Source organism: Podarcis tiliguerta (assembly GCF_965153285.1).
Source record: "Podarcis tiliguerta genome assembly, chromosome: 5".
NCBI lineage: Eukaryota > Metazoa > Chordata > Lepidosauria > Squamata > Lacertidae > Podarcis > Podarcis tiliguerta.
The window spans coordinates 80,360,806-80,373,954 of NC_139538.1; the positions used below are offsets into that span (position 1 = coordinate 80,360,806).

Here is a 13,149-nt window from a genome sequence, read left to right on the forward strand (position 1 = left end):
ACTTTAAGCTTGACAGTATACAGGACTGCATTTTGAGGAATATTTTTTAAATCCACTGTGGAATTTTTCTGTACACAGAATATCCACAAGAGGGAACTCTAAAGATGAGTTCTTTCCTAACCCTTTCAATGCATCCCAACATGCTTTTGAATGGGCAGAATAAAATGCAAAACTCATCCTATTTTTTGAACACATGCAGCGATACTATTTTTAAAATCATCCAGCTCTTCTAACATTCAGTAAGAGAATTAAGGTATGTAGGCTTGCAAGAACCCAGGAAACTGACCTATTTGCTCTTGTTCCCCATTGCAGAGCAGTCAGCCTGAGACAGTGCTCAACTCCTAGTTTGAGTCCAGTATTTTTAGCCTGGATAAGAGGCTACTGAGAGGAGATGTGATAGACATCTTCAAATATCTAAAGGACTGTCACGTGGAAGACAGAGCAAGCTAGTTTTTTCTCCTGCTCCGGAGGATGGGACATAAGCCAATGGATTCAAGTTACAAGAAAGGAGCTTTCTATTAAGGGTCAGGTAGAACTTTTGTGGACTCTCCTTCGTTTGAGGTTTTTAAGAAGATGTTGGAAGGCCATCTGTCATGGATTCTTTAGTTGAAAATCCTGCATTGTAGGGGGTCAGACTAGAAGTCTCTAGAGGTCCCTTCCAACTCTACTGTTCTATGGTTCATCACGTTGACAAAGATACCAACAAAGTAGGTGGCTTTGCAGTTCCCTGGCCACATTAGCACTGCTTTGCTACACTGTGGAAAGAAAAAGGAGCAACAGAGAGAAGATAACAGAGAATTTGGTGGAGGACAGTGCATGAAAGAAAGCAGGACGAACTCACATTAGGAAGCTCTAAATTAATTCTAGCATGGCAGAGCCGTGCCCTGCACGCACATTTGACAGATGCCATATTGCACTTAGCACAGAGGAACCGTGTTCTTTGTAGCAAGGAACAAGACCATTCTTCAAACAGTGGTGTGGGGCTCACAAGCTTCCCTTCCCACTCAGTCCCTACCCTGTAACAGCCGGTCAAGCTCTTTAAACAAAAGCTGGTGCCAGGCATTAAGAGCTAAATAAGGTATGGAGCAAACATTGCTTGGACGCTGTTGGGACATGATGCACAACGTATCAAGGGAGAATTATTATATTGATATGAGATCTTTCAGCAGGGCTCTCAGGAGCCAGGTAACACGGCCACCCCAGATTTAGTTTAATGATGGATCCATTCAGGATATGTGGCACTTAAAGACATCAGAAGAGTCTTGCTGGATCAGACGATAAAAGGTCTAGCATCTGGTCTAACATTCTTTTTTCCAACAGTGGCCTCTGGGAAGCCCACAAACAAGGCATTAAGGCTGTGTCCCTCCTCCAGTTGCTGGTGTTCAGAGGTACACTGCCTCTGATCATGAAATATCCATTTAATTATCATTACTAATAACAGTGGGTTCCCCTCTTAAGCCATCTGGGTCAGCGGCACCATATCTTGCAGCAACAAATTAAATAAATAAATTGTGCCTTCTTTGTTTGCCTTGAGAATAGTTCAGCCTGAGGCCCAAAGCCCTAAATACTTGTTATAGCACCTCTGCGACATTCCCATAACTTCAGGGGCTCTGAACTTCTGCATGTGCAGTGATTTGGCTATTGCACCCTAAGGCACTTAATTGTGGAACAGCAATGATTCAGTTACATCCCGAGTATATTGTAAGTAGAAACGTGGATGTTTCTACTGGTTTTATAGTTTCCAGAGTCTAATTTATTTGAATGCTTCTGCATCTAGTTAACATTACCATTTTAAGACATCAGCCAGGTACTGTATTTGAACCCCTAGTCTGGATAGGTAATCATTTAGAGTATAAAATGATTTTTCATAACATTAATGCAGAGACTCACATGAGAATAATTATTTTATTCAATTGCTGAAGGAGGGGAGGAAGAGCTGAGCAAAACACATTGGCAAACCTCCATGGGAATCTAAAAGAATGATTGAGAAACATTTTTCCATTGTTCACTGGGCTCTCAGCTGAGCCTGATCTCAATACTTCATGGTTTAAGATTTTATGTTTGTAGAAAATAAAGATGGGGAAAACTATTTGACCAATTATCAACTATATATGCCTCTTGTGCGCTTTCATGGCAGATTTAATAGGATCGTTCATCTGTAATATCTGAAGTGCTCAGATGCTACTTAATTGGCAATGAATAATTACTTTGGTAGAGCTCAACCTAGCCAAAGCTAAGCACTTCCCAAGCTACAGTCTTTCTTGGGAATAAGCCTCAATGAACACAGTGGGGCACGCTTCAGAGTGATCACCAGGGTTTAAATTAGAAGGATTTAGACTAAACGCTGGGAAGAACCATGCAAATGACTGCCTCCGAAGGTGGCAGACTCTCCTTCGTTTGAGATCTTGAAACAGAGGCTGGGTGCCCACCTGTCAAGCATGCAGGAGTTATGGGTTTCCTGCATCTACAGGCATTGGTTTAGATGAGCTTTGAGGACCCTTTCCAAGCCTACAGTTCCATGATTCAAATGCTTAAAACGTGAATGTGGATTATGGCTGCCTTGAAGCAGCATTGAACTGAAAACAAGAGAATCAATAAAAATATGCATATGGAGGTGATGAAGTTTGCACCCCACCTTTCATCAAAGGAGCTCCATACTCTGTGTGAGGGAGATTTCACAATGTGTGTGCTATTTCATCCCAGTTACATTTGTCTACTTAAAGAGCATAAAACCATCATTAAAATAGTCAAGGCTTTCCTTCCGCCACTGCCGCCAGTCTAAAGAAGCCCTTGTGAAACCAACACCACTTGTGAGGTTCCCCAGTCTTCCTGCTGTCTTGTTTCGCTCTTGCTTCTTTTGCCCCTTTTTAAATAGTGGTTGGAGTGAGCGAGCTGCCTTTGCCTTTCAGTGGGGACCAAATCATGCACAACTGCATGGCAGATTAGATAGTCTACAGCCTCTGCTGAACAGGGCTACCAGGTTACTACCATGTCAATTTAAAACAAAAATTGTCATCCCGGAAGCCACATTCAAGGATTATAAAAGCAATGCCCTTTTGTCTACTTGCTGCTAAAATGTCCTTGGAGCTGAAGGAGCAGAAGCAGAGGGGACCTAGTTTAACGGCTGGTTATTAATTCACAGTTTATCTCCTTGCATTCCTCTTTTATTGATTCTCAGTCCTAGGGCTCATTAACTGGTGCAGAGGAGAGAGAATGCTCTAGAAATCCTGTAAGTTGGGTCAGCTTTCAGTGTATCAGGGTGGGGTGGTGCTTATTTAGAATGTTAGCCTTATTGGTATTTGCATGCAGTTGTTTTAAAAATCTTGAAATGTTTCTGAGTTGTGTCCTGCACAATCTTATGCATGCCCTGCTGTGTTTAATGGGCCAGGTGAGTATGCATAGGACTGCAGCTTTATAATGTAATCCAATGGACATCTACTCAGAAGTACACTCCCATTGAATTCAATGGAATTTGCTCTCAAGTTATTGGGTATAATATGGCAGCCATAGAGTTTGAAAATGGTGCGATCAGTTTTGAGTTTTTATGATAGAAGGGCAGAAATATCTAATAGGTGCAGCGCTTCCCAAAACGTGGACTGCGGACCACAATAATCCACAAGCTTCATTCAGGTGGTTCATGACTTGTCTGTAAAAATACAATTTAGAAGCCAAATCATAGAACATCTAGCACAGCGTGTTACAACGGCTACAACAGGCAGAAAACTCGTTGGGTTATCCGTCAAGACCCTCAGCAATTTTCAAGTGGGCCAGGGGCGGGGGTGGAGTTTGGGAATCATTGCAATAACATACCTAATACCAAATTAAACATTAGTTAATTTTTGGGAAAGGCTGGCCCAAACCAGAAGCCCTGCATTTTAAAGTTTACAATGGTACCTCGGGTTACATACGCTTCAGGTTACAGACTCCGCTAACCCAGAAATAGTGCTTCAGGTTAAGAACTTTGCTTCAGGATGAGAACAGCAATCATGCTCTGGCGGCACAGCAGCAGCGGGAGGCCCCATTAGCTAAAGTGGTGCTTCAGGTTAAGAACAGTTTCAGGTTAAGAACGGACCTCCAGAACGAATTAAGTACTTAACCTGAGGTACCACTGTATTTGGCTTTTCTTTTCTTTTTGTATGGTCAGTCTTAAAAGTCCTCGCATTGCTGCTCCTTGTCAGCCACTGCTGCCCTACTGTTGTGTCACACTGTCCAAGAGAGCTGAATGACACCCCCCACCCCCCAAAAAACCCACCAAACCAAAAGCAGAAAAATGGGGGAAAGTTTTAAAATTCTGGGATTTAAATTCAAAATCTAAAAACGAGCGTTTCACTGTTCTTTTAGACTTGTGAATATTATTCTGATTTTGACAAGCTGCTGAACACCAGATGCTATTGCATGACAGCTATCAATTCATACCAAGGCTATTATCCACCATCTCCACACCCTCTGGGCATGGCAGTTTACTGCAGGCAACTCCATTTCCTACCAATAGCCCTTCTAGGAGTGGTGAGCTGGACATCCTGAATGGTATACATAAAGGGCAGACTGAATAAGGCCCCAGTTATCCTTACTATTTTTAAGTAGTAACAGTAGGTTGCAGTTGCAGTTTATATATCCTGCCCTTTGTCATAGACCCAGTATAAGTTGCAACATCATAACCATAATGCATACAATATGTAATGAAAAAAAGAGACGTCCCCCCTCACACCAATAACCTGCTCCTTCTCTGCAAGTGCAGCCCCATTCAGAATAGGCCACCTCACCACTTCCTTGACCCAGGAACCACCACTGTAGGATCTCTATCTTGTCAAAATTCAGCTTCAGGTTATTGACCCTCAGCCACACCATTATTATCTAAGACAGTGTTACCTGTCTTAGATGATGACAGAAAAAGAGCTGGGTGTCATCATAGTCCCATTTTTGAAAAAGGGTAGAGATGAATGGTTCCTTTAGCTAAGACAGCTCCTCTCTACCTGTTCACAATTTCGAAGGCATCACAGCCTTATTAGCTCAGCAACATTATGGGTACCACTATTAGTTGTACTCTAATGAGACATGCGGAGACATGGGTGGCGCTGTGGTCTAAACCACTGAGCCTAGGGCTTGCTGATTGGAAGGTCGGCGGTTCAAATCCCCGTGATGGGGTGAGCTCCCATTGTTCAGTCCCAGCTCCTGCCAACCTAGCAGTTTGAAAGCACATGAAAATGCAAGTAGATAAATAGGTACTGCTCTGGAGGGAAGCTAAACGGCGTTTCTGTGTGCTGCTCTGGTTCGCCAGAAGCAGCTTAGTCATGCTGGCCACATGACCCGGCAGCTGTCTGCAGACAAATGCTGGCTCCCTCAGCCTATAGAGCGAGATGAGCGCGCAACCCCAGAGTCGTTTGTGACTGGACCTAACAGTCAGGGGTACCTTTACTTTTAATGAGACATGCTACTGTAAAGTCAAGTGATTGGCTCACAATGCAATTCCTTGGAAGTAAGTCCCCTTGAATTCAAGGGACTTTACTTCTGAGTAGACCTGCATAGAAGGGAACAAAACAAACTGAGTCAGGGTTGCTGGCAGGATGTGCAATCTCATGGGCAGTTGACCCATAGAAATGAATGGGATTTCAGTGGGGATTGTGCAGGAGAACCCCTCACTGTCTGCGTGGGGGGGGGATTAGATAATATTATTTTATTTTGCACAATAATTCGAAAGGGAGCACTGTAAAAGTCCCAAGTGGCTGACAGCTTAGGCGAAAGAAAAAACAACCCGGTGACAGATGCCAAAATGGACACCACTTGTGTCATAGGTTAAGTAACGATTATTTTATAATGGTGGCTTTATGCAGGAGCTATAAACATATGACGAACAGGAGAGCATGTCCGTCAGTGCACAGCCGGACTCGGCGGTGTTTACCGCTGGAGAGAGCGAGAGGATGGATCTGCCTAGATCTCTGCGGATGGCGCGGAGGGACGCGTGTGCAAATGGTCTCCAGGCGCACTGGCTTTTGCGCCTTGGGAATTCCGCGCGAGGGGAGACTCGGGCTGAATCCAGTCGCTGTGACGTTGACAATGGGCTTTACTTTCTCCTGGAATTCTCCTCCCCTCCCCCTGCATGTCATGTAGGTTTCATTGCCAGGCTGCTTCTGTTGCATTTTGGGATTAAGTCAGTCTCTCTCTCTCTCACTCTCCCCACCCTGCTATCTGTGCCAATTTTAAAACCACGAGCCATATTCGCAGAGATGTTTTTTAAAAAATAAAAAAATTCATGGTGGGTATTTCGCTTTAAAAGCGAGAGCGACAAAAGCCCGCACAAAACAAAACAACCTCCCCCCCTCGCATCGCGAAGCACCTGTTTCTGCAACTCAACCCTGGCACAAGATCCGGCTCGCTGCTTTCGTTCATTTTCCCAGAACCCACGGCCTCCTTCCCTGCCCTCAGCCAAAGATTGCTTTCAGATCTGGGCCGCGATAAAGAACAACAACAACGCCAACTATCCCAGCCGAACGCTGGGTTTCAACAGCAGCCTTTAATCGGCGCGGATCTCGGCGCCCTCTCGGGCTGCTCCCTATGTCTCGTTGCTCTTCCGATGGAGAGCGAAGGAAAACAGAGAAAGAATGAATGGCAAACAGGCGAGCCGGGGTGCGGGGAGGCTGATTTCTCTGTTCTTCCGCCTTTCCTTCTTGCCATTTGGGGTCCTTCCTCCCCGGCCGACCATTTAGGCATGCAAGTCACTGAGATCTGCTGAGAAAAAGAGAGCGGTTGGGAAAACATCGGTGTATTGGGACTCCAACCGTATAAGCGAGCGGGGGGGGGGGGAGCGAGCGAGAGAAGAGAGTGACAGCCAGTGCGTCACGCCATTCAGCAACCAGGATCGCGCAGGGTTTTTTGCGCGTCCCTCTTGCGCCGCCGCCGCCGCCTCCACGGCCCTTCGAATTGCTCCGCGTCCAAGCAACGCGCGGAGCCCTTCGCCTTCTCTCTCTGTGTGGTGCGAGGAGGACTTGTTGAAGCGGCAGGTCACACGGGCCGCCTGCGTTTTGGCTCCTCCCGCCGCTGCTGCGCCGCTACCTGTAAAGCGCGTCGCTCTCTCGCTCGCCTCCATCTGTTCGAGGCAGCCTCCAAGAAGCGCGCAGGGCCGTTTGGGAGGAGGCGAGGGGGAGCCTGGAGAGAGCCCCGAGACCAGGCAGCAGCTTGTCCGTGCTCGGCCTCCAGCCGTGAGGGGAGCCCCTTCTTCTTCTTGGGGAGCCGAAGCCGCCGCCGCCGCCTCCTCAGCGGCCGAATCACAAGGCGCCGCTTTCCTCCCGCGCGCCCGGCGAGTCTCCTACGCCAGCTGCCCGGGAAGCTGAGGCGCGCAGCAACGGCGAGCTGGGCGCGTTGCTAACGGGTGGCGAAGAGGAGGAGGAGGAGGCGGCCGAGTAGCAGCACCAGCAGCAGCAGCAGCCGAGGATGGCAGGCGAGGCGGCGGCCGCCGCAGCGACGACGCAAACCCGGCTGGGCGAGTGGAGGAGGCTGAATTAGGAGAGAGGAAGGGGCTGGACTTGCCGGAGGGAGACGCCGAACGAGCAGGGCTGCGTGGGCTCACTCTCCGGTCGGTGAAGAGAGAGGGCGCGACTGACGAGGCTCGCTCTCCGCCTTGGCGCTCAAAGCGTGAGGCGACCAAGAGACGAACCCCGGATCTCGGCCGGGAGCTGCGCGCGTCTGCCTGCCCGCCCGCCCGCCTTCTCCCCTTCGTGGCGGGCGTCGTGAGGTGCCGGCGCGAGGGGTGGCTGCTGGCTTGATTTCGGGGAGGGGGGTGGGGGGAAGGGGGAGCCGCTGATTTGGCCACCGGGAGGAGGCGGCGGCGCCTTTATTTCCCGCTCGGTTCCCTCGCGCCGGAATCTTGGAAGGCGGCGGCGAGGGCGCCAGAGCGAGAGGTGCCGAGCGGCGGCCGCCTGCCTGGACGTGCGCTGAGGCTCGGCTTGCGCGCCTCCCCGCCGAAGAGCAGCGCTATGGCTGGGGATGGGCTTGGCCGAGGGCGCTGGCGGCGGCAGCAGCAGCAGCGGGAGCTCCCCGGGGCCCCGGCGGCGCGCCCTGCCCGCTGTTAGCCATGGCAAATGGCAGCGGCGGCGGCGGAGGAGGCGGCGGCGGCGGCGGCGGCTCCAGCGGCTCCAGTAGCTACTACTCGGGAGGAGGCGGCGGCGGCAGCGGCGGCATTAAGATGAACAGCCCCATCAGCGCCAGCAGCAACCTGAACGCGGACTCCTCCTCGGCGCCCGCCAAGGCGATCAACGCGGTCATCATCCCCATGACCATGGAGGTCCCCTGCGACAGCGGGCAGCGCATGTGGTGGGCCTTCCTGGCCTCGTCCATGGTCACCTTTTTCGGGGGACTCTTTATTATCCTGCTCTGGAGGACCCTCAAGTACCTGTGGACCGTCTGCTGCCACTGTGGGGGCAAGGAGAAGGTAACGTTTCTCTTCCCGGGTTCTCCCGCTTGAGGGCCGCTTCACACGTTGCCTAGTGCGGGGCTGGAAGCTGGGGTAGTGCAAAGCGCGCACATTCGTGTGTCTTGCAGTTGTCTTCTCCAGGGAGCTGCGAATGGCCGTGGAGTGGGGGGAAGGTGAGGGTTTACACCTGCAGAATGTGTGAAGCGGCCCTTCTATCCCTGGTGTTATTTGCAACTCATTTCAGGGAAACTTACAAATAAACTGTATGTTAAGATTGCAACCGTGCAGCTGGAGCCTTTGCGTGTTGACAGTTCAGAGGCTTCATTCTTGAGGGCATCTGCTTAGGAGAGCAAGTGCTTTTGAATGTCACATGCAGCTCAGTCCTTGGGAACTGCAGCCTTAGTCCCAAGTAAACTGCAAGGGATGGGAAGATTCATTTTCTTTCCTTCACTTCTTTTAGTCCTTTCTGATTTACTGTGTCCCTTCTCCATGTTTTCCCCATGCCCCTTTGTTTACTATTTTCTTCATTTCCCCCTTCCATTTTCCCTTTCTTCCTCTTCTGATACTGTTTTCCATATATTGAGTTTTAGCGTTAATAGAAGTCATAGTAACATCAAAGGTTTATTGTTACTCTAACACAATGACAGTAATTCAACCTCCTGCCTTCTAACCATCATCAGTTCAGCAAGAGTTGTTTGTTGTGTGTTTGCTGCCCCAGGTTGCCTCCTGCTTCTTTGGTACTAGAAGAGCAGTGGGCCTTTGTTGTTGTTGCTGCATGAAAAGTTAAAGAAATCCTCAAAAGGCAATAGCCTCAGATTCTGGATAAAATTGTGTCGGCCAGCAGTTCAGTAGTGGTCATGGGTGAGCTGAGGTTCAAAGCTTGAGACTTCTTTTGTCTGAAGTGGACAGGGAGTCTTCAGAACAGTGGTGGTGGTTCCTCTTTTCCTTGTTGAATGGTGGCTTCAGCTACTCCTCCCCACCTCACACAGGCTGAGAAGGAAACATACCTTGGCAGTAATAAACTTGCTACCCAATTTGCTCCATTATTGCTGCCCGGTCTCTCTTGCACTCCGATGGGTTTGCCTTTCTAGCAGCAAGTACTGTCGATTTTGCTATGTCCAAATCACATTTTGCTTGGTTTAGCCATAGGTGGTAACAAATCAATGGATAAACTAGCTAACAACATGGATTCGGTGGCCCCCAAAGTTACAAATGGTAACTCAGAATATTTATAATCCAATTCAAGAGTTTTACTGCCCATTCATGTTAGATCTAATGACAGTGAATGCATTTTGGTGAGGAAAGGGGGAATTCGGGATTTGCCATTTGCAATACTTGCCACAAGTGATGGCGGACTGTGAAAATAGATGTAAACAGAACACAAAGAAGACATTTAAATGGGTGAATATTCCTGAAACAATCACACACTGCCCACCCCTTCTCGTTCACCCCTGTTTCTTCCCATTTATTCAAAATCTTGCTCCCTGTAAGGTCAGAATTCAAACTGAGCCACTCTGTATGGCTCTTTCCCGCCTTCTTTGTAAGCAGAATCCATGTGGAATTGTCATCTGCCATGGAGGGAGAATCCCATAAGCACTGTAGAGGCAGAAACATTATAGCTTGCCAGAAGTATTGTTGTGGAAGAGACCTGGCCACATTGCCCCCCTTAAGGTGACTGCTGAAAACTGTCAAGTAAAATAACTGAGCAATAGGTGGTGGGAGGAAACAGGTCTGAATCTACACACAAATGTCAATGGAGCCAGGATTTTGAGTATCTCACCCTCTCTGAAATCCATGGGATCCTTGCTCATTGCTGTCCGAAAACACATTTTGGGCAGAATCCTGTGAGGAGTTACTCCCATGCAAGCTCCGTTGAAAGAAGCAGAGAGCTACAGAGGAGCACACCACTGGGGTTTCTTTTGCTGGTGCTTGTGCAGGAAGGCTTCCCACAGGATTGTGCTGATTGATTTCAGTGGGCCGAATATTTTGTGGTCTCTCCAGTTACTTTGGGCGCAAGCCCCCCCCATTGATTTCAATGGAATTTACTTCTGCATTTGTGTGTTATGCTCCCATACTTGGGCTACAGCCGACCTAGGATTGGTCTTGGAAATATTGTCCCTGATCCAGAGCAAGCTTCTCACTCCTGAGACCCACTGAAATGGCAGCTCACAACTAACTTGTGCTGTTGATTTCAGTGGGACGGAAGCATAGCTAGGACTGCAGTCCTAAACCACACTTATTAGGGAGCAAGCGCATGGAACACACTGAGAATTAGCTTTCTGTAGACTTGCAAAGGATTGCTATGTAAATTTCTCTGGACTGGGTCAGTCAGTGGCTATCCTGTGTATAATTGGGTTACTCCTATCCCATTGACTTTGGTAGGATTTAAGCAGCCTCATTTTGTTCAGGATTGTAGCCCTAGTCCCATGATGTACAGACACCGCCTCTAGAGCCCTCTGCCCTCCACTTGAGCAAAAGAAGTCCCATACCACTTACGCAAAACAAGCCATACTGAGCCATGAGCTACACTGAGCAAGTCAGCCAGCCGCTGCGTTTTGCTGCCCGACTCCATCTCCTGCTCACTGGCTGTAGGTCTCTGCTGCTGTGAGACTAGAAGTAAAAAAAAATAAGACTGGAAAACCAACACCTGTGGAAAATCCACACCTCTCACCAATGTTTCATGTGTTATACCAGTGATGCAGAACCTTTGGCTCTCTGGATGTTGCTTAACTACAGCTCCCATCAGCCTCTGCAAGCATTGCCAATGGCCGGGGGTGATTGGAGTTGTAGTTCAGCAACATGTGGAGGGCCAAAGGTTCTCCATCAAATCTGGCAAATGATGGAACATGGTATAAGCAAGATTTCTTGGTTCGTGCTGTTTCTGTTCCCCGTACACCTGAGGGCGATGGGGGTGACCATTGCTGAAAGGTGAAAAAATAGCAAAGTTGTCTCAAGGCAGCTCATTTTTCATATATATTTGTGTGAACCTGTTGACTTGGCTAATCGTTATCCTTCTGCATTGGTGACACCCTCTTGGTTGTCCCTCCCTGGGCCCATTTGCACATGCATGCCATTGCCTGATGTGCAGCTCGGCATGTGAATGGACTCAGTTGCATTTGAGATGTGAAACGTCTCCTTTCTCATCAAGTGCTGAGCAGATATGTGTGAATCAGCCCAGTGAATGTGAGCAGCGCCAACCCTGCCATCTCCCTTCCTCCTCAACCTTTAGAAGCCCGCTAAAACCTGGAGCATGTCAGCTTTGACAAAAAATCCATCAAGAAAAAGCTCAAAAGGGACGTCTCAGGGAAGCAAAGTGTTGCCTCTTCACTGCCAACTTCCTGTAAAGGGATGACTCGACTCTTGCTAAGGACTTTAACATCATGCCAACTTTTTCTTTCTCACCCCCCTCCCACTTCCCCTTTGCTTAATACATAGCCTGACGAAGAGTTCTGGAGAACTCAAAACCTTGATTGTTATTTTGTGATGCTTGGGTAGGTCCTAATAAATATATTTCCCCACTGTGGATTTGAGATTCTTGTCAAGGCAAACAGTGAAGCCAACAGCCATTTCCTGCTCAGTGGGATTACTCCAAACGATGTGTAATGTGGCTTACAGCTGCCTTGTTAGGATTTCCCCTTCCAGTTTTATGTATAGCTGCCCAGAAGGTAAAATATGCTTCAAATGCCATCCTATTTTGAAGGTTAGGAAACAGAGTATAATGAGGATCCCCACCCACCCACCCCAGTCCTTGTAAGAATGCTTTTTAGCTAAAACAGTGTTAATGCTCTATATTTGCTAACGTGGCATCTGACAGGCTATTTGGACCCTCCAAAATAGACCAGCAGCTGGAGTTTCTCCCTTCCCCTTTTCACATTTTTCGGATTACGAATGGAAGAATAGATCTGCTTCAGCTATTCCTGGCACCCAGCTACACAAAAAGCACCCAAACCTTTTAAGTATATATGGTTGCTAGGTTGCTGTCATGATTTGACATTCAGCTATCGGCTTCCCCTGCTTCTCCCAAGATATGGCATAACCTGGCTGTGCAAACGTGGATTCATTTTTATTTTTAATTTGAAAGTGGTGATGAAGTAGGGATGCATGTGTGTCTGTGTGATGACAGAAATAACACTGCTATGCTGAGAATTATGAATGCAACCTTGAGAAAGTTAAATCCCATCAAAATAGGTGGGGACTCAAATATGCTTTATGCACGGCATCTTGTGCAATTACTTACTAATTTCTGAGGTGTTGTTTTGGGTGGGAGGGTGTAGTTAAGTCGTAGAATGCTCAGAGTTTCCTAAAAGTGCCTGTGATCTTCCAGCCGACGAATTGCCATTATTTCAAACTGGTTTTACTCTGGAAAGGATGCTATCATAAGCTATGGGGTAATTTGAAGCTTTAAAAATCATTTTGACTTGCTAAGTAAATAACAGCAATAGCCTTTTCCTGCTGAAGAGATTCTTTCTGTGGCGGGGAAATGGAAATGCGAGTTTTTGGAAAGGAAGATTTGTTGGGGCTGTAACACTCGTCTCTATTTATATGATGACAAATGTATATTTCTGAAGAGAACTGGCTCCTCAGAAAGGAAAGCCAAATAGCTAGATAGGTCTGAAGGAGTTTCCTATCTTTCTCTCTCTCTCTATGTTTAAAGGTAAAGGTAAAGGGATTGCGGCGCTCATCTTGCTTTATTGGCCAAGGGAGCCGGCGTACAGCTTCCGCGTCATGTGGCCAGCATGACT

General features: G+C 47.9%; 1 protein-coding gene and 1 long non-coding RNA gene across 15 annotated transcripts in view; one reads left to right on the top strand and one right to left on the bottom strand.

Annotated features, from left to right (window-relative positions):
• Positions 1-497: 497 nt before the first annotated feature.
• On the bottom strand, positions 498-5,976 carry LOC310677536. The gene is made up of 2 exons (XR_014511246.1): positions 5,900-5,976; positions 498-5,518 (listed from the first exon to the last, which is right to left on the bottom strand). It is a non-coding gene; the product is annotated as an uncharacterized lncRNA (long non-coding RNA).
• The window catches only part of KCNMA1 (potassium calcium-activated channel subfamily M alpha 1), a 546,631-nt gene continuing 538,996 nt past the window's right edge, over positions 5,515-13,149 (top strand). For all 14 annotated transcript variants that reach the window (XM_083440310.1, XM_083440306.1, XM_083440312.1 and 11 more), the window contains exon 1: positions 5,515-8,425. In XM_083440310.1, coding sequence (XP_083296436.1) covers positions 8,069-8,425 — 357 coding nt within the window. In that variant the 5' untranslated portion in view covers positions 5,515-8,068. The remainder of the gene's footprint in view (positions 8,426-13,149) is intronic.